The sequence below is a fragment of the Mercenaria mercenaria genome, chromosome 16, assembly GCF_021730395.1.
Source record: "Mercenaria mercenaria strain notata chromosome 16, MADL_Memer_1, whole genome shotgun sequence".
In the NCBI taxonomy this organism is placed as follows: Eukaryota; Metazoa; Mollusca; class Bivalvia; order Venerida; family Veneridae; genus Mercenaria; species Mercenaria mercenaria.
Genome location: NC_069376.1, coordinates 20,262,323 through 20,281,731, shown reverse-complemented (window position 1 = coordinate 20,281,731; position 19,409 = coordinate 20,262,323). Strand labels below are relative to the sequence as shown.

At 33.4% G+C, this 19,409-nt stretch overlaps 2 protein-coding genes across 2 annotated transcripts; both read left to right on the top strand.

Moving 5' to 3' along the window:
- The first annotated feature begins 7,414 nt into the window (after nucleotides 1-7,414).
- LOC123541069 (uncharacterized) lies at nucleotides 7,415-12,167 on the top strand. The gene is made up of 4 exons (XM_045326433.2): nucleotides 7,415-7,809; nucleotides 8,674-8,873; nucleotides 9,667-9,737; nucleotides 10,976-12,167. The coding sequence occupies exons 1-4, from the start codon at nucleotides 7,801-7,803 to the stop codon at nucleotides 11,158-11,160; spliced, it is 465 nt and encodes a 154-aa protein (XP_045182368.2). The 5' UTR covers nucleotides 7,415-7,800; the 3' UTR covers nucleotides 11,161-12,167.
- A 432-nt stretch (nucleotides 12,168-12,599) lies between these two features.
- LOC123539688 (uncharacterized) lies at nucleotides 12,600-18,784 on the top strand. Its single transcript, XM_045324410.2, has 6 exons — nucleotides 12,600-12,731; nucleotides 13,048-13,124; nucleotides 13,800-13,917; nucleotides 15,170-15,311; nucleotides 15,759-15,917; nucleotides 16,801-18,784. The coding sequence occupies exons 1-6, from the start codon at nucleotides 12,729-12,731 to the stop codon at nucleotides 16,968-16,970; spliced, it is 669 nt and encodes a 222-aa protein (XP_045180345.2). The 5' UTR covers nucleotides 12,600-12,728; the 3' UTR covers nucleotides 16,971-18,784.
- Nucleotides 18,785-19,409: the final 625 nt, after the last annotated feature.

Below are 19,409 nucleotides of genomic sequence, written 5' to 3'. Positions count from 1 at the left end.
ACAAATGTGCCCCATAATAAGACGACTTTCAGACCCCTAGCTTAAAGGTCCAGGTCACGCTTGTCAATCAAATGTTAACATGGCATTAACAGGGACTGTTTCGTGTCCGGTCCAGAACTCTGTCATCCATCAAGGGATTACAATATTACTTAGCATAAATGTTTCCCATGATGAGACAACGTGTCATGCGCAACACCCACAACCCTAGCTTAAAAAAAGGTCAAGGTCACGCTTGGAGATCAAAGGCCAATAGTGTTTTTTTTACTGTCCAGTCCATAACTTTGTCATGCAGAAAAGGATTCAAATATCAGTTGGCACAAATATTCCCCTGGATAAGACAACGTGTCATGCACAAATCCCGGTCCCTTAGCTGAAAGGTCAAGGACACACTTGGAAGTCAAAGGTTAAAAGGTCCTTTTTCCTGTCCGGTCTGTAACTCAACAATCCTTTATGGGATTAAATATTACTTGGCTTAAATGTACCACATGATAAGACGATTTGTCGTGCGCAATACCCAGACCCCTAATTTAAAGGTCAAGGTCACACTTGGAGGTCAAATGACGATAGGGTTTTCTTCCTGTATGATCAATAACTCTGTCTTCCATGAAGGGATTTTAATATTACTTAGCAAAAATGTTTTCCATAATTAGACAACTTGTCTACGCAACCCCTTATCCCTATCTCAAAGGTCAAGGTCACTGCCAGAGGTCAAAGGTCAACAGGACCTTTTTCCTTTCTGGTCCATAACTGTCATCAATTAAGGGATTTTAATATTTCTTGACACAATTGTTCATTATAATGAGACAATTATCAGACCCCTAGTGCAAAGGTCAAGGTCACACCTGAAGGTCAAAAATCAACATTGATCTTTTCCTGTCCAGTCTGTAAAATAGTTTTATATAAGCTCATGTGTCATATGGACCCAATTGAAAATTTGTTGGTGTATTTTCTTCTGAATTACTTCCCTTTAATATGATGATTTCTTATATTTTTCTCATATTTTCCCACCAATTTCAAAATGAAATATATCAAAATTGAAAATAAATACTTTTTTTGTATTTATAGATGTTATGAAACAATCAACAACTGTAGGCTTTTGTATATGCAAATTTTAATCCAATTGTTGTGTGATAACATATTGTATATTTCTAGTACACTATTGGTTATACATCATTGACAGATATCAGATGCAGTAGAGAAAATTAGGTGTCTTCCAGTTGGGAACTTTGTATTGTATGGCAATACTTCATTCACATGAAATGTAAATGTAATTCAGGTAAGATAGGAAAGACACCTGTTGAAAAATATCTAAATCAAAACCAAGCCTCTTTTCACAAATGGATATAATCGTTATTGTTTTTATTAATTCGGCCAATGAATTTATTTACTTAATTAAGTCTGCATGTGTTATTTTCTTTGTTTTTGAAGTGAATGCCGTTGAAAATTAGACCATAATCATAGAACTTTCAATTATGTTGAACATAATAAACTGACGGATGACTATCTTCTACAAAACACTAACCGTTGTTAAATCTTTCTTATAGAATGTTTAAGATCGTTGTTTTGAAATATGAAATCATATTTAAAAAGATATAGGCCTATACTTCTTTAGATTCATAAGTCAGTTTATACACGAGTTCCTCCTCAGTCCTCATGACGTTATTTCCCCCACGTTGCGTATACATATTATATAAATATTATCTAATTATCCTGATACTATTCAAACTCTGAAAATCATTTTAGGCTTTTCAGTTATCACGTTTGTGTGAAGAATGTATAGGCTTTTTCATAGTGATAATTGTATAGGCCTTACAAAAGGACAGCAAATATTTAATAATGCTTTTCTATGTTAATATTTAATTCAGGAAGTTTTTTCTCTTTTGTCGTAGCTTATTCTAACTTAAAGTTGTTTAAAATTTTATGCAATATTAAACTATTGGAGGAGTACAGTTACCATTTTTCAACCGGCTGCTAGATATTGTTGATTTTAGAATTGAAAAACATTACGGAATTACATTATGGTATAGTCTGAACAACAAACGGTTTATTTTCCTTTGACACATTAGTTCAGTAGTTATTTCCCTATTTAAATGTTTCCGGTAAAATTGTATGCTATCAAACAATTACTTTTATGTAAATAAAATAGATAATATAATGATTTGATAAAATAAATAAATGATATAATGATCTTATAGAAGTGCAAAGTGCTCCGTGAGAACCGATGAATAGAAATTCATCTTTACAGACGTGATAAGATTTCATTCCCTAATTTGAATTTCACGTATTTCCGAGCTGATTCTATTTGTCCCATTTAACTTATCGTATGGTCTACACAACGCAGAGAACCTGGTGTACTTTACTAGCCAACTGGAATTAAAATTAGCCGCGCCATGAGAAAATCAACATAGTGTGTTTGCGACCAGCATGGATGCAGACCATGGATGCGCAGGCTGATCTGGATCCATGCTGGTCGCAAATGCACTATGTTGGTTTTCTCATGGCGCGGCTCAAATGATCCACTGCTTCTTTTATAAGATAAATTTCTATCTGGCTAACACAGCTTAAGATGTAATGTCTATGCTCTGGTAGAGGGTCTTGTGTTACTGTTTGTCATTAGAAGCTAATTCCAATGATACGATATCATATTTTATCCTTCTTTGACAACCTGAGCAAATATTTGTATCTAAATCAATTTGGAACGATTGGTGTATCGTGAATAATATCGGAGATCGTAACAGAGTGCTTAATTCATTTGCATACATCGTCGAATTTATCTTTTCAACTTCATTTCAATGCTTATAACCTCATGACTGCTTTTTTATTTTCGCAAAGCAGAATCACTCACCGCCAGCTGACGAAAGTTAAGCAATGTCAGTGTGAAAATGGACATGCGTAAATGTATGGAGTCGTCCTAGTACCACATGCATAAAATAAAGATGAAATTAGTACTTAGTAACTGCTAGTTAGGCGATAGCAACTCCTTGGTCTCAAGGAGGACTTACTTACTTCCAGTTAGGAGAGAGTTACTAGTTATCACGATTTTTTTTACTATAATAGAATTCCGTTTCACCAGTGCTATGGGGGCACGCGGGGTGTTTCACGTGTCATTACCTGTTCGATCAGCATACAACATGATAATCTGCATTAATTATTATAATTAATTATTTTCTTCCACTGAATATTTTGTCAAAGAGGCAAGGAAACCACGGGGAAAGTTTGATATAGTTGACATAGTTTTGTTAAATTTATAATACTTTTTAAGTTCAGTACAAATATTCAAACACTTCCTTAGGTTTATGTTTAGCACTTTTAAGATGTGACGTAGAATTGGGTATTTATTAAATATTGATTAAAGCTAGTATAGAAACAGACATAACCTTAAATAGATGTACGTAGTGGTAAACACTTGTATGACTGGTATGACGTTTTCTGCCTAACGAAACCATACACGTGCATTGTATACGTAAATTGCATTTCTAATTAATCCGACAAGTGACCACACATGTACACGTAAACATAACAAAATGACGTTCGATTACAGGTTATCAGTAAAAGTACTAGACAAATGCGTGTAAGTGCAATTTCTATGATAGGCTGATGCCAGCTGCTGATATCCGAAATACTTCATTAAATTCTGCGATTGTCATATGGCTATTTAAGAACTAAATGCTATTTATTTTTGCGTTTATAAACTTTATGAATCCCTCTTGTCTAGCAATTCTTGGAAGATTTGTAAGAAGTCCCAATGTTATTAAAACCTATATAAATACACAAAAATAGCATTTAATTTTTTTTTATATTTATTGTTTTTGCGGTAGCTTACTAGAAAAATTAGTGGTTTGTTTTCAATGTGAGTATTAGAGAATCCACATAAATGTCAGGATATGTAGGGTAAAATGGAGTAACTGGGACAATGGGGAAACTGGGACACTTTACACTTTTCAGTAAATTGGGGTAAATATTGGTTACGTTCCCTAAATAAGATCATATGTTGAAAAAGAACATTCAGTGTTAAAGCCTATTATGACAAAACTTTTCTGCCGATGGATTGGAAAATATTTTAAGAATCGATTTCCTTAGACATATGTTGAGAGTATTACTAATTAAATAAAAATAAGAAAACATAAAATTACACGCTGTAAATAATTATGCCTATTTTTTTCAGATGGTGCATTAAAATATTTTCGTTATGTTCCTGTTTAGTGAAACGCACAGTGGAAATAGTCGTCTGACTTTCTAGATATATTTGCTTATATGTGGTCGGTATATCAATAAGATCTTAAAGATATTTAATTTCGGTACCGTAACGGCTTGATCATAAATGTGACGTCAATTTTGACGCAAGAAGCTGGTTCTCGTATACATGTAATATCGCATTTAACTTGTTTGAAATATTGAAGCGTATTATGTATCATTGCAAATCAAGGACATGGAATTATTTTTTTTTTAATTCTATAAAAAAGTATAATGATTTTGTTTTATTGACTTTCATTTTGAATAATAAAGTGGGTCATGAACCGTTGCGTTGACGTCAGACAACAACGTTATAAAACAGGTGCTTGTTTGTGAAATATGGCATGTCCAAAATATTTATATTGGTATGTGTTGATACCTTCAGTTATGGGAAGAGTTGCAAAACTGTAGGTATCACATTACTATTTCATACAATGAGATTTGTTTTTGAGAAATTACAACATACTTTATTTTTGAACGTTCCTTTTCAAAAGTGTCCCACTTACCCTAATGTATTGGGGCAAGTGGGACACTGTCGTTTAGAACAAAGTTCTCCATGATTTTATTTTTGAACAAACTGGATGCTGGAAGAAAAAGAGGATATGCTCCAATGAACAGTACATAAAATGTTGTACATAACTGGACATAACCACTATAAATTGTCAACTTTTAATTTTTTTCCACAAATGAAATGAAAATAGGAAAGAAAGTCTAGTAATGACGAAGCTCTGATATTTTGTAAGTATACCACTAGTTCACAGGCGTGGTCACAATATATATTAGCTTAACTCTGGTGCAACTACTGAATTTTCTACCCGATACCAAGTTTACATGATCTAAGTCACTGTTTAGTCACATAAGTTTATTTAAAGGGAGATCGTTCCGTGAACACCTCCCACTCATTCGCGTAAAATCTGGTGTGTTTAGAATTTTTGATAGTCTAATAGGCTAATACTGATATTTCTTTCATGTTTAAAGAAACTGTCGGCAAATCTTATATTAATAAGTAGTAATTATACTAGGTGAAGCGCAGGAACCAACTGACAGTCAAGCCAACATAGTAGTTCTTTTAGTTAATTACTCCTTTAAAAGATGACGTTGTGTCAAATATTCAGGCTAAAGCAAACACCAAATATTGGCCAGACAACACTTTTTAGGTACAGTTGCAAATAGTTTCCGAGAGCGTATGCCCATGTGTCCCTCTAGATCTCCTTAACCTTGCCATCATTCCCCTCACATTTCATCCCCTCCTGTATGCAAAAAGCTAGTTAATGTCCTTTTTTCTTTGTGAAAAAAGAAACACATTTTAATTGTCCCGTTAATATTTGATAAAATCTATGTTTTAAGACTGTTTAAAATTTTGATCAGTTTCAAGTGTAAAAATCACATTTATAAGTACATAATGGATTATGTCAAGTTTATGTTAAATTCATACATAGTTATTTACACTTTAAACATTTTCTTATTTTAAACGATTTATATAATAAGCATATATTGAAACAAATAATGACATAATTTAGGCAAAACTTGGACATATTGATTTCTTTATGCATCCTTGTTTTACAAAACAGTCATAAATTGTAATTAATACTGAGCTATATTTTCAGTTTAGAATTCGTTTTTGATCTGTGGACATGAATGGTTTCATTTGTCATAAATGCGACTGTAATATACATAAATTGTAATAAAACTAAAATGTCCCAAGTTACCCCAACTGGGTTGGGTAACTTGGGACACCTGACCAATGTTTAATTAATTTATAGTTAATCACAGGTTATCAGGTATTTGTAAAAGTTTATATTCGTCATATATTATATAGGTTGTGCATACTGAAATATCAATAAATCAAGTTTATATTTTGTCTTTCTAAAATATTACTCAACAGTGTTTCTTTAAGTGTCCCAGTTACCCCATTTTACCCTATCTTTTCAACATGTAAAGAGAACAGCAAAAGACTTGTAATTCGCCTTCCGATAAAAAAAGCTGTTCTTGGTTTTTATTTAAGATATCTTTAAATCCATAAGTTCATGTTCTTTTTTAATTGTTTGCGTTTTGAAAGAAATTTTCTAACGTAGCCATTTTGTTTATGTTTTCTTGTGAATGACGTCAGATTGCGCGTGCAATCCGCGGACAAGGCCATGATTGAAAGTACACCACCAATCTTGTTTAAACGGAAGCAAACGCTTTTTTTCCATACAAAATGTTTACTGAATGTAAATATTGTGCAATGAAAAAGGCTGATTGTTAATTGCGAAATGCAAATCAATAAATGCCAAATGTTTATAACTGTGAAATGTGTTTATTAGATAGAGGATATTAAATGAGTGTATTTTCATATCAATTTTATTCAACGAGTTGACTCGTCAATACTAGGCGATGAAGTAGTGTAATCTGCCAAATGGGTATCGCGGAGAACATTTTGTTGCTAATTACTGTGCTACTGTTGTGGCCGATCTCATGAGTATAAACGGGTAGTGTTAATTTTCAAACAAATAAACTTTGACAAATTGTACTACTTTAGTAAATAGATTCCAAAAAAAAAAAAGAATTAATAATTTTTAGGATATCGTTTACAATACTTCATTTTCAAGCACCGGAAACTAACTAGCTTGAAGCACTCTATTTCATAAATTAGCTTATGTGGGCAAGCGACAGTAGATTTGAAAATTCCACAAATCAGCATCGATACAAGTACGAAACAAATCATACAAAATCCAAATTTGAGAAATGCCAGGGAAGCGTACAGCGGATGTACTCGTATTGCATATACTTAGCACTTCATCATGTGACATTTTCAGCCTGCCGATTCCATTGTTTCTTCGATAAAAACGAGTAAAACTCCGGTTTCAGGACACTAAATTTCGAGGCAAAAATAGCCCAAAATGCACACCTTGCGCGACCTGTACCGTATTATCTGCAGATGACTGGACTAAAACATATGTATATTTTTAAAGCATGTGACCATACGAAACTAATGGTGGGAAGAAAAGTGTCTTATAACAGTTTACATTTTCCGCAAACTTGAGCTGAATCTTGATTTTATGTATGGCCGTTTCCATTTCGGCTGATTTACGTTACCTCAAGTAAAAATTCAGACCATGGCGTCTACATGGAGCTAGGAAACTCCAGCATTTATTTATTTTACACAATAATTACTCTTCCGCAGGAATCTTTAGTTCTATAAACATCATAAATAACCAGTTGAATATAAATGCCTTTAAAATACATCTACCTATTTCATTTAAACACATACGAAACGTGTCCCTGGCATTTAACCCATTCCTTTTCTTCTGAAAAGAAATGTAATCAATACAGCACAGCCAGTTTTACACCAGAGTTGTCCCCCAGTACTTATCAATCATTTTGTTTGCTGTTTTGAATTTCTTATCAATATAAACTTTTCATGCAATTATTTATTCTATGATAAAATAACCCTGTTCAGTAAAGTCTCAGCGTACAAATTACAACGACATAAAAAGGAAACACAAGAGATTTGTTTAATTAAGGCGGATATATAGTAGCTTATGTGTTATACATTATAATTTCAGAATTTTGATGTGAAAGAAAATGAATCAGGTGAGTGTTAGGATATGAATGTTGTCTTTTTCAAAAGATTTAGAACTATAAAGTTGCAGAAAATGACGTATAGCACGTTTGTAACAAGTGTAAATGTAGTTTTTGCGCAAATATTACTATATATTATTTAGCATATTTTGCTGTAGTTGTCTTTAGGTACTGTAAGTCTATCTCAACGCGTGATTTTGTCTAATAAGTCACGAGTCATTAATTAATTGAAAACATTTCAAGATGTATACATGCTTTCTTACACGAATGATGGAAGTGTATGCAACAATCGGTAACAGGTCGCGGTAACGAATTTAAGAATATCTCTTAAACATAAGTACACATGTAGAATATTTTATGCACTATTTTCCCTGACTTTTTGCTTAGAAAATATCGATCATTTTGATCAAATTAATGTTTAAAATGAAAATATCCATATTATGTCAGTAAAAAGACCTTCTTCTCCCTCTAAAACTTGTAAATGTCCAAAGTATGTATAGTATATTCAGGCCCCGGAAAATATAAATAAAACATTTGTCCACAACAACGTGAAACGGGCGGCTTCGACAGTCTGGTCAGTTGAATAGTCTTATTATTTTCATATATTTCGAGCACTTTATTGTTGTGTTTTATAGAAGCAAAAAGATAACACATGTATGTTTCGGAAAACATATGCAGAATCCCATGTGTTATGTTGATGCACACGTTCTACGGGCTCGTGTAACAACAAATCCCTCGAGATTCTCTAGATATTGCTGCACGAAAAACAAACGTCCGTTAACCCTACAACCAACGTTCTTGCTGAGGATACTTCTCAAATCACACATTGCATGCTTTGTGTTCTTTCTTAATCTATTGTTTATTATTTGACAACAGGCGACGTACAGCTTACCAAATACTACCTCTAACACAACGACGCCATGGCCAACAACAACACGTGCTAGCACGACAGAAGGCTTCCTGAGTACCAATGACGGCAAGGCTATCCTGGCTCTTCTGGTCACCATTCTAACGTTACTGATACTGGTTCCAGTGATCGTGTTTCTACTTATGAGGAAGATCTGCACAATGCAAGAGTAAAATTTCAATCTCTTTAACAATATCACATGGATGTAGGACATAATCGTTGTTTTCTTATTTTTGTTTTGTTACGATCTACATTTATATATAATTAACAGTTGGTGTGCTTGAACTGTGTTGGTGCATCTCTTCCGTGCACGTTGCATCATAACCTGCGCTTTCTCATATATTATACACGCATGTACTCATTCGTTGTGACAACGCTACGCTATAATGTAGTGGCACGGGAAATGATGTGGTCCGGCTTCAGTCCCTGTGTAGTCCGTGTATGTGACCCAGAAATGATATGTCTGACTTGAACGCGTTCATCATAATTTAGCAGTCGGATCATGTATACCTTATTACGTCACAGCAAATGGTCTGCATTTTTACATACCATAGTGATCTTGTTTCTTCTGTATATTTTAGATAGGTAATTTTTTTCGGGGTGGGGGGTGGGGAGCGGTGGCGGTTAGTATCGCAGCTAAACAGTAAATAGGTCATATGGCGATTTTATGTAATTTCATGGCGGAAGAAGACATTTAAACATAAAAGAAAGATCCACCGACCTTCCGTAAGCCAGCTCGAATCGACATGAGTGATGGGCAAGTGATTTGAATTAAGCGATACCTTAATCACTCGGGCAAGGAGGCCCCTCTAGAAAGGGAGAACCTCATATAAGTGCAATATTCGTATTTAACAGTAAAGAATAAAAACCTTAAAAGAAAGTATTGGCAGGATAGCGGCTGGATTCCATACATAAGATAAATATCAGCAAAATAATAAGTTATTACTGTTTTGTATCTTCAGAGAAAAGACTGATAAACGGAGTGACCAGCCTGATAACGATAATAACAAAGAAACACAGACGGATGTTTTAGGTGATAATTTTACTTTAAAGTCCAAAAATTATAAAGAAGTCATTCACTTATCAGTACACATCATTTAAATAGGGTAAACAGGACTAATATTGACTTGAATGTATTGTTCTAAATAGTACATGTGATATTTATCTAAGATACTAAATAATTCATTTAGAACTTCATATTTATTAAATAACGAACTGGCTTTAACTAACAAAACTCAGATGTTGTAAATTGATTACTGTGTATGTATTCTTGTCATTTGACAATTACTCACGAGTTTTGGGGATAGCATTTGAGGAGATGGAGGCGGTACAGCATTGAACAATCACCCTTGTTTTGTTATATGTGATGTGATTATATACTGTCCTGCGAATCAAACCTCAGTAGATAAACGAATGACAAAAGTTAGTAGATTACCCCTAATGTGTTTTGGCTAGGAGGTCAAGGTTTCCGATAAAAAATATAGGTCGAAGAATAACTGTTTTATTTTATTCCTCAAAATTCAATGTCATGGGGTCATTTATACTGGAAACTGTTTCAGATCAATAACTTGAAACCGCTTGTTACCCTCCAAAAAATTTAAAATGATACTGCGGGCTTTGTAATTCGTCAACGATTTATACTTTTTTCTCAGGAAAAAAAATGTAAAAATGACTCGATCTGTTAATAAGTGTTGCTGTTATCGAAAGAAAAAGAAAGCCAAAATTATTTTAAAAATTGATTGTAAGCCATGCTCGACAATTACCGTTAGTCAAGAATAACGCTTGCTGACTTTCAAATAAGTATGCCAAAGGTCAATGTCACAGTATACTTGATACTGGTTTATATGATAAAATTTGTATTTCTTTCGGAATCGATATATCTATGATCAAAATCGCAGTATATAGTCAAACAGGAAGGTCAAGGTCAAAGTGACTACAAGAGTGCGCCCGACTTCAGTGCAGTAACATTAGGGGAGGGATAATTAAGCCTGGTGAATAGAAACTTCATATGGTGATTACTGGTGGTTTATAAAAAGACAATTACTTTCAAGAGGGATGTTTTGTCAAATGGCAATGCCAAAGCCTACTTGAGACCATAAGGCACACAGTCAGTTACCTCTTAATAATGTGTGCTTTACAACAGCTTTGGTTTAATTTATATTTTGTGTTTGTTCTATATAACGTATTATACTGACCTTTCTCCTATTTCAAAACTTATCAGTAGATGGTCATTGTGTAAACATAGACAAAAAAAGATGTTTTATCTTTTAGGTTTGGAACTACAGGAGTTTTATCAGCGCCGAAGGCCAACTGATATGTCAAAATACATGGGCAAAAAGTTAATTGAGGTTGAGGAACCCCCACGATGGCACCAGTTTAACCCAAAGGAATGGAATGATCCGTGGACATCAAAGTATGCAGGAAAAGAAACAAACTATATCGGGAAAGTTTGGTGAAGCAGGATTCACATATTCCACTACCTTTGATGTTTCCTATGTTGTGTTGTTTATAAACACGGTTCTAAACAGACAAACAAGCATTTGTGGATTCAAATACTGTTGAGATCAGCAAATAGAGCGGTGGTCCTTTCCACTCTACCTGTACCCTTTCTTCTAGGCCTAACTATATAGTTAGAAAATTTCTAATAAAAATTAAGAAAATCCCCGAGCATCTCTGGGACATATTTCACAAAATATAATAAGTTACATCTTAAGTTTGCACTTTTAAATCATATCTACTCATATGAAATGACTTGTACCACTTTAAAACTATAAAAGGGTGTATTTAATTGAATTGTATGACAGATCTACTAACTTTTTCTTTGTCTCATTTTCAAAGAATAGGGGAATAGTTAAAATGAATCTGATTAAAATGATGTTCCTGACACACCTTACTCTGAAGTTCTAACTTTTTCCTAAGAAGGTTTCAAGAAACAGGCCCCTGGTTTAAGTTTCTTTAATACGACCTAGATGTATCAGAAAAACTGGACTTTTACATTATAGCCATTGAACCATGTACCGCCAAGTGCTATCAACCATTTTTTTTTCTTTAGATAAAACATATCAGTACAAATTGCCTGTTAGAATACGAGTTATATGACCCTGTGCAGTGCCCGCGCCTTTAATATCTGGAGCAATGTAATTGGTCCAGTCGCTAAGGCGACTATATCTCAGACTAGCTGACAAACTATGTAGAATGTCCTTTGTTAAAACTGGTGAGACAATACATCTATTATATATATTTTTTTCACTGGCTACCTCGCCTCAATGATTCGTGTACCAATGATTCGTAAAGTAAATGATTTCAGTTTCGAGCTAGATAATGGAAACATTTAGATATTAAATTTCATTCGTTTTGTTTTGAATTTGCCTTCAATAAAACGACGGCTAAACAATGAGAGTTAAAGAACGACTTTTCTGGAGAAACGAATATGCAGATTCTCTATTGTTTGAATTCCCTTATTCTATTTTAAAGTACATACCTAGAGGACTTTGAAAACATCATAAAATATCTTCTTCTTTTTTCACAAAGTAATAATCTAAGCTGGACAGTGTTTGATACAGTCAATTTCAACGTTATAAAAAGATCATGAGCAATTTAATAAACTATATAATTATTTTTCAATCTACAGTCACATGCGTTCAATTTAATGCCCTTACTTACAAAGTTCAGCGATATATTCATTGCATTTAAAGTTTCTCATTTACGGCAGTGATTGCTTTACATTTTTATATCTCCACACGGGTCATTACTTCTGCAAGGACAAACGTTCCGTTTAAATGAGCATTTGTTTCTCAATTAACAAAAAAATCCATTATTTTCTTTTGTTTCAGAGCAATTAGAGCACTGTTCGAATTTAGTAGCACACTTTTTAAAAGTATTTTAAAGATCAAATCGATATTTGAAAATAAAAATAGTAACTGAGCGAACAACAGGAGCGTTTCAAATGAAATTTTGGAGAATATTTACGATTGGAAAGAAGACAAGTGAAATTAAATTTGAGTATTTCTCGCTGGAATAGAAAATGGTATGTAGATGTATACACAAGATATCAAATTGTTTAAAATATGGGAGGTTGGGATTTTTGAAATACATGTAGCATAAAATATTTCAATCAATTAACACGTCTTTGTTTTAGCTTCAACAAGTTTAACCCCAAGATAAACATTTATCTAAGGCGGAAAGGACATTTTTACGATATATCCTGTCAATAAATAGGTATGAAGACTCCATTACTTTTTCCGGTCAAATAAAATTGAGAGGACAGGTCTTTCAAAATAATTTACTAAAATATTATTTATTCTAATCAATAATTAGAAGTTTTGTATTTTTTTATTCACCAGACTTCAAGAAACACGTTTTTCTCCAGGACATCAGGAACTGACTCCTTCTTTGGAAATCCGAAGAAAACAGCTGTCAGGTAAGATTTAATAAGGAGCCACACGGAATGAAGACGCGTTTGACTTTTGGTCCGGATGTAGCATGACCGAATTTTAACAGTGACAGAGAAGAGCAGTAACTCAAGTTTAAATACATATGTTATCTAAGGTGTTCTGTACTGGTCATTCTAATTTCGCTCTTTCAAACTAAGGGCGATAATACGATATTTCTAAAGCATGATATTGACTTGATTATCGTTGAAATCCATACTTACCAACGTGGTTCAAGAAATCGTACTTGGTATTGTGACGTCTCTGTTTGGTGGTGACTATACGGGTATGATATCACTACGAAGATGTGACATTAATATCTTACTGCCCAAACCGGAAGTACAAAAATCCTATCGAACAACTGCATCTTATTTTCGCTTCCTTCTTTTCTATATTCCCTAATTCACTCCCACCAATTTAAGGCCGAGGAGCGACAGCCATAAAGGAACTCATGACGCTTTTGTCCTTTAGAACAATCAAAATCGTGAATAGTTCTTTATGTTGTTGTCCGCCTAATCTATTTTGAAGAAATGCGTAAAAGACTTATTAAGAGCACAATGTACGTAGTCAGTTGCATATTCTACAAGACTGATAGAACACAAAGAAACTACGGCAATGATTTTAAGAGTAAAGCTTGAAAATAAAAATGTTACATTTCTTTTCAGACCGATAACTCCAGAAAGTTTCGGGAGTGAGGACTCGGAAGACAAACTTACAAGACAACAACATGCCTGTATTAACAACCTTGGAATGGCTGCTGCATTCTTCTTGCCAATGGCTTTGGTAATTTCATAAAATACAATTTCACGGGTTAAACACGGGTCATGAAGCAAAGAGTACACCTTGATAAAAGGAAAATCTCACAAGATTGGAGCTTCTTCGATTAGCATGAACATTATGAAGCCTATTATATTGATATGTTTTACTCTGGTCCGACATTAGACTAAGGCTTGTTAATTTCCTGTCTTAAGTTGCCAAATTCCCAACTGTAAGCAGAATAGCCGTGGTTGTACAATAGAAACAAGCCCTATTATCACTGTGGGGAATCACATGATCAAAATAATCTCTAAACCAAAATAAATTTATGAATAATATGGGATAAAAATGAAGCAACTTCTGCATTAAATCTAAAATATAGCCTTTCTTATGGCAACATAGATATATCCTAAAACTACATAGGATTCAATCACAGTCGCCTTCTGATTATCTGGAACACTTCAAGAAACTGAGACTTCTTATTTTCCTTAGTGTTTGTAATTACAGGAAATCTATCATTGTTATCAACTACATAACAATTTAACAATTTTTATTAGTCATATGTAAGGCTATGTTTAAATGTCATATCTTATCATATAGGAAATTAAGTCATGTTCTTCAAAATATAACTTTGGTTTAGAGATATTTTGATTATATGATTCCCCACAGTGGTTATATTCAAGCTATATCTCCTGTTTGAAAGAAAGCTTGTCACACATACTCGTGGTTTATCATTATATCATTTTACTACATTATTGTAAGGTTAAGAGATCGAGGATCAGTGACACGTGCATGTAGAATAAAATGAGTATACAAATAGTATTCACAATGAGTATGTACGTTGAAATGTTTGCGTCATAAAACAACATGCTTTAGTTTCATCTTTAACTATCATGACAAGAAAGAAATGTTATGAAATGAAAACTTTATACGTGTTGAGTATCATTTCAAACTGTGATAATATTAAATTAAGTCCTTAATTATCTTTAATTATCTCTTACAATACTACAAAAGAATGGCATAGTACAAGTAGAATTTTAAGTTGTTAAACATTGATTTGTTTACTTAGATGAGACTTATATAAACAATTGAATTCTATATGATCATGACAGACATGAAGATATTTTAAAACTGTCTGTATTAACGCGTTACATACTCTCCTTTTACACTCGCATTGCATGTAACTATAGTTGTGGAAATATAATGCGGATATGTAACATTTTCCTGTTTTAAATGGATTACTTACTATCACTTAGCTTTTGTTATATTATCACTGTAGATTGCGGCTGCTGTTGGCATGGGTACAGGCTACTGGTTTAACATTCAACATTACTATGTTGGTTTGTTCCAACGGTGTGACAACTGGACTCAGATCTGCCAGTCGGTTTCGAATTTTTATGATGAAAATGACACAGATAAAAGTAAGTTTAGTACATAATGCACCCTCGTATCTCAGTGAGCGTTCTCTATACCATATAGGTATAAAATGTTGCGCTTGTAGTCTACACTTCGTATGACGACCGATCTAAAGTATATTTTATATTACTTAAATCTGAATTCCTGAAATTATTGTCCTACAACTTATCAGAGGAAGGAAGTCAAATTAAGTGCTGGGGTATAAAAATATATTGAAAATGTAATTTAGAGTCATTGTAATAGAGACTTTGCTGTTTGAAGTAAGTTTCTACTTTTTGTATCATGCAAGTAGGACTTTTTCCTACTCTTGTATGATATATCTAGAATCGAGATGTATTGATCGAAACAATCAGCAGAATTTCTTCTTATTCAAACTAAAATGAATAACCATAGATCTAATACATTAAAAAGCAATCAACTGATAAAGTTTATGTTTATTTTCAAATTTTCAGTGAAGACAACTTGGACGATAGGCGTGCCGCTGTTGTTCACTGGCATTGCTGTATTTACAATAGCTCTTATGGCACTTGTATGTTACCCGTGCCACAGGAAAATCAACTTCAGTAAAATTGCATGCGCAGTAACGATTGGGGTGATATTATTATTGGGATGTAAGTACCAGCGAAATAATCACAGGGGTGATATTGTTACTGGGTTGTATGTAGTAATAACGATCCGAGTGAGATTTGTTATTAACGAAGTATCAATTGAGGTGGGTGGGTAATATTTTCCTACTTTTGTCATAATTGGTAACTGGAATACAACTTGATTGTTTTGAGACATGTAAATAACGTGTACTTTATTACTTGGTATACAAAGCATTAGCATAGGAATGATTTTTAGGTGACGGAGGTACAGGGACAAGAGAATAGGGACTACCTTGTCAATCCTGTTATTATTTTGAGAAATAAAACATTTTGTCATTCACAATTACCTACTTGAATAGATTGTTCATATCCCAAATATATAAATATAACACCAGTGAGCTCTCAAAAAGAGCCGTTCTCACCTATATTAAGTTTTTCTACGAATAAGGCGATTTTGATGCCAAACTTTGGGAGACGAGGATATTTGTCTCCCATTCTTAAAACTGGAGGAGGCTCTGCACCCTCTCCACTGTCTCCCGTCCCAATCTTTTGCCGCTCCTATGTTTTTATAAAGCGAGTCTCGAATACGAGGTATTCTTTTCACTTCGGAGTGGTTTAACTGCTGTTAGTTTTGATTTTGAAAATGTCTAACAAAAGCTGCTTTTTCAGTCTGATTAAAAAAGCATCTACGCATATTCGATTTGTTTTAGATCAGATTTCAAACAACACGAGAACAAAACGATTTTTATTATGTCAACGTCACGAAATAGTTTTTCAAATTGTGTAATTTCGTATTTTTTAAACGGTTCAATATTTTACCTAGTACTTGGTCCGTGGTATTTTCTGTTCATAAATGAAATATTTTAGCTTTTGCACATTTGACTTTAGTCACTTTTCTATATTTCAGTTTTGACTTTTGCTGGAGGTTTCGCACTGTTTGCATTGTACGCGGCGTCAAATACGAACAGTGCGACAATGATGTGGTCGTTTTATTGTGCGATAGGAGGAGTTGCGTTTGGTTTCATAGCTACTATTCTCTTCTGGGTACATATGTTTTACACTGGATGTTTTGAATGACATACTCCATCACAACGGAAGACATTGCTGGCATGTACAACTGAGTGTACCAGTTTAATACAAAATCATGCCTACATTGTTCAGACAACATCATAAAAACTGAATGGAATGTACGATTGTTATTTTGGCATTAGTTATTGTGTTAAACGTTTTGTTGCTTTATTTATTTTATTATTAGAAACTGATCTGATTGTGCCGGTCACATCAGATTTTCATTTTGTTAATTATAACCATTTAGGAATTCTGGGGCAACTAGAAAGATGTTATTATATTACCCATAATTCTAATTTAACACTAAGGGACTGTTCTTCCCGTTTAATATACCCCTGGTTGAGAAAATTTCGTGAATTAAAAATAATTTGGCACTTGCAAGCTTAAAACAGGAACAAAAGTTGATTATTAACAGTCAAAATTCAAGAATTTAGTATTCATTAATTGGCTTACTACTAAACTAAGAAGAAACTAAAGTTTATAAAAAGAAAATATCTACGGGTCTTTATGCCTTGGAGTTCATATTCCCTCCTTCTAGACCTCTTAAAGGTTTGTTTTTCGAAACTGGGAATGATAATCTCATAGATGTGTTCATAATTTATAATTTAGGAGCTCTTGCTCAGTCAAACCCAAAGTTACTAACTAAAGAAAATAATGCCCGCTCCAAAACTTTAGCATATGTTGACAGAAATAAAACAAAATTTGGCTTAATATAGATAAAAAAAAACAGGTAGGGATTGCTTGTAAGCCCAGTGGGGTTCAGGTCAAGGTCACATTTATTAATATTTGCAGCTGTAAGAAAGTTCCATCACCGTCGAGATGCACGTTTTGAATGCAGGAAAATCAAAGGCTTCATTTCCCGATGGTGAATTAGAAATTAGCCATTTGAGTCAGTCCGGCCATGCCAAGGCGAATATAACTAAATACTTTAATTTTGAAGGCTACGTTTCAAAGTTCCATTGAGTACAAGTGGTCCAATGCGTTATTTTGAATATAAAATTATTATGGATAGCCATTCACAGCGGATCAATATGGGGCCAGTCTGATCAAGGTCAATATTACTAAATCTTGGAATCTTAAAATCCAGCGGTTTAATACTTGAATATTTTTTTAACTCTGATATATTTTCTTTCTGTACTTACTGTTTTCACACTTCTATAATGATGAAGCTATTGGAGAGTTGTAAAAGATATTTTATAAAATTATAGATCATAAAAATGTAACAGGAAGTGACAATTCAATGATCCGAATAACTTCCTTATTAGATGCCTTGTAAGTACTTAACAGTACTGATGTAAAAGGCAAACTGAAATAGTTCCTCATATTCAGATATGTTCCTTACTTTTTAGCTCTATAAAATGATTCAAATCAAAATTTTGAAGTAAAGTAACTGCAACTTAACGTTACCTCTTTTCTTTAAACATGAGTAATTTGATTTTGGTCAAATAATGGATTTGTTCCAGGCATTTATATCTGATCATTTACACTTACAAAAATAACTTTAAAAACGCTTAATACACATATGGCAATAATTTCCTTCTTGCAGCCTGAATGCCAATAATTTGATATTCATTTATCATTGTTCATTAAATCTGATCCAGTATCTTTTGTAATACTAAAAGTGTGATCATTGTCTGATCTAAACGTGAGACTCGTATTGATGTCATATAACATTCCCAGCAACTTAATTTATCATATACTAGAGTTGATTATTACTTCATTAACAACCAATTTTCTTTTTTGAAGACATTTTCTTTATCAAATGTATTATCAACCGTTCATACAGACATATATTTATCAAAATCATTAAAATACTGTCAACAGGAAGCCTTTCTCATTTTTTTCTCAAACTTTTATTATAATAACGCGACAAAGGAAATTTCGTTAGGGAACGTTTTAAATTATGACAACATCACCAAGTTCGCATTTTGCCAATTCTTTTATCAATGGATGTAGTGGTTAATTTTCTTATTTGTAAGGACGGATACCCAGCAACCGAAGCTCTGCATTTTAACCGGATAAAACTAATCCGAAGGTGTGTTCTACGACGTGCAGTCACTTTTCATGTAGCACAGCCGTTACTTATTATGCATTTTTACGAACATATGCAGTATGAAATCTAAGAGAGACACCTACACGTATTGAAGGCATTGAGTTAATTAGACTGCACGTAACTTCTACAAAATTATAAAATCGTTATGTTTATGAAAGGAATTCTGTTCATGTTAATTATAGTTACAACACGCGCAAGAACCAATTTAAAGGCCTTCATGTTTTGCGATGTGAAAATATTTTAATCATTGTTTTAAAAATTTCATTCTAGTATAAAAGCTGAGAAAATAACAGGGTATTTTAACATAATACTTGTGTTGTTGTTTATGTAAAGTTACATCTATTTTTTCAAAGTGTTGTAGAAAAAAAGATGCGGATGTTTTGTTTTTTTATACT

Excerpts from the sequence above, each read along its gene's own strand:
- LOC123539688 (XM_045324410.2), top strand. Across the intron at positions 13,125-13,799 it reads CCGAAGAAAACAGCTGTCAG|ACCGATAACTCCAGAAAGTT; the intron begins GTAAGATTTAAT and ends ATTTCTTTTCAG. Across the intron at positions 13,918-15,169 it reads TCTTCTTGCCAATGGCTTTG|ATTGCGGCTGCTGTTGGCAT; the intron begins GTAATTTCATAA and ends TTATCACTGTAG.
- LOC123541069 (XM_045326433.2), top strand. Across the intron at positions 8,874-9,666 it reads AAGATCTGCACAATGCAAGA|AGAAAAGACTGATAAACGGA; the intron begins GTAAAATTTCAA and ends TTGTATCTTCAG. Across the intron at positions 9,738-10,975 it reads AACACAGACGGATGTTTTAG|GTTTGGAACTACAGGAGTTT; the intron begins GTGATAATTTTA and ends TTTATCTTTTAG.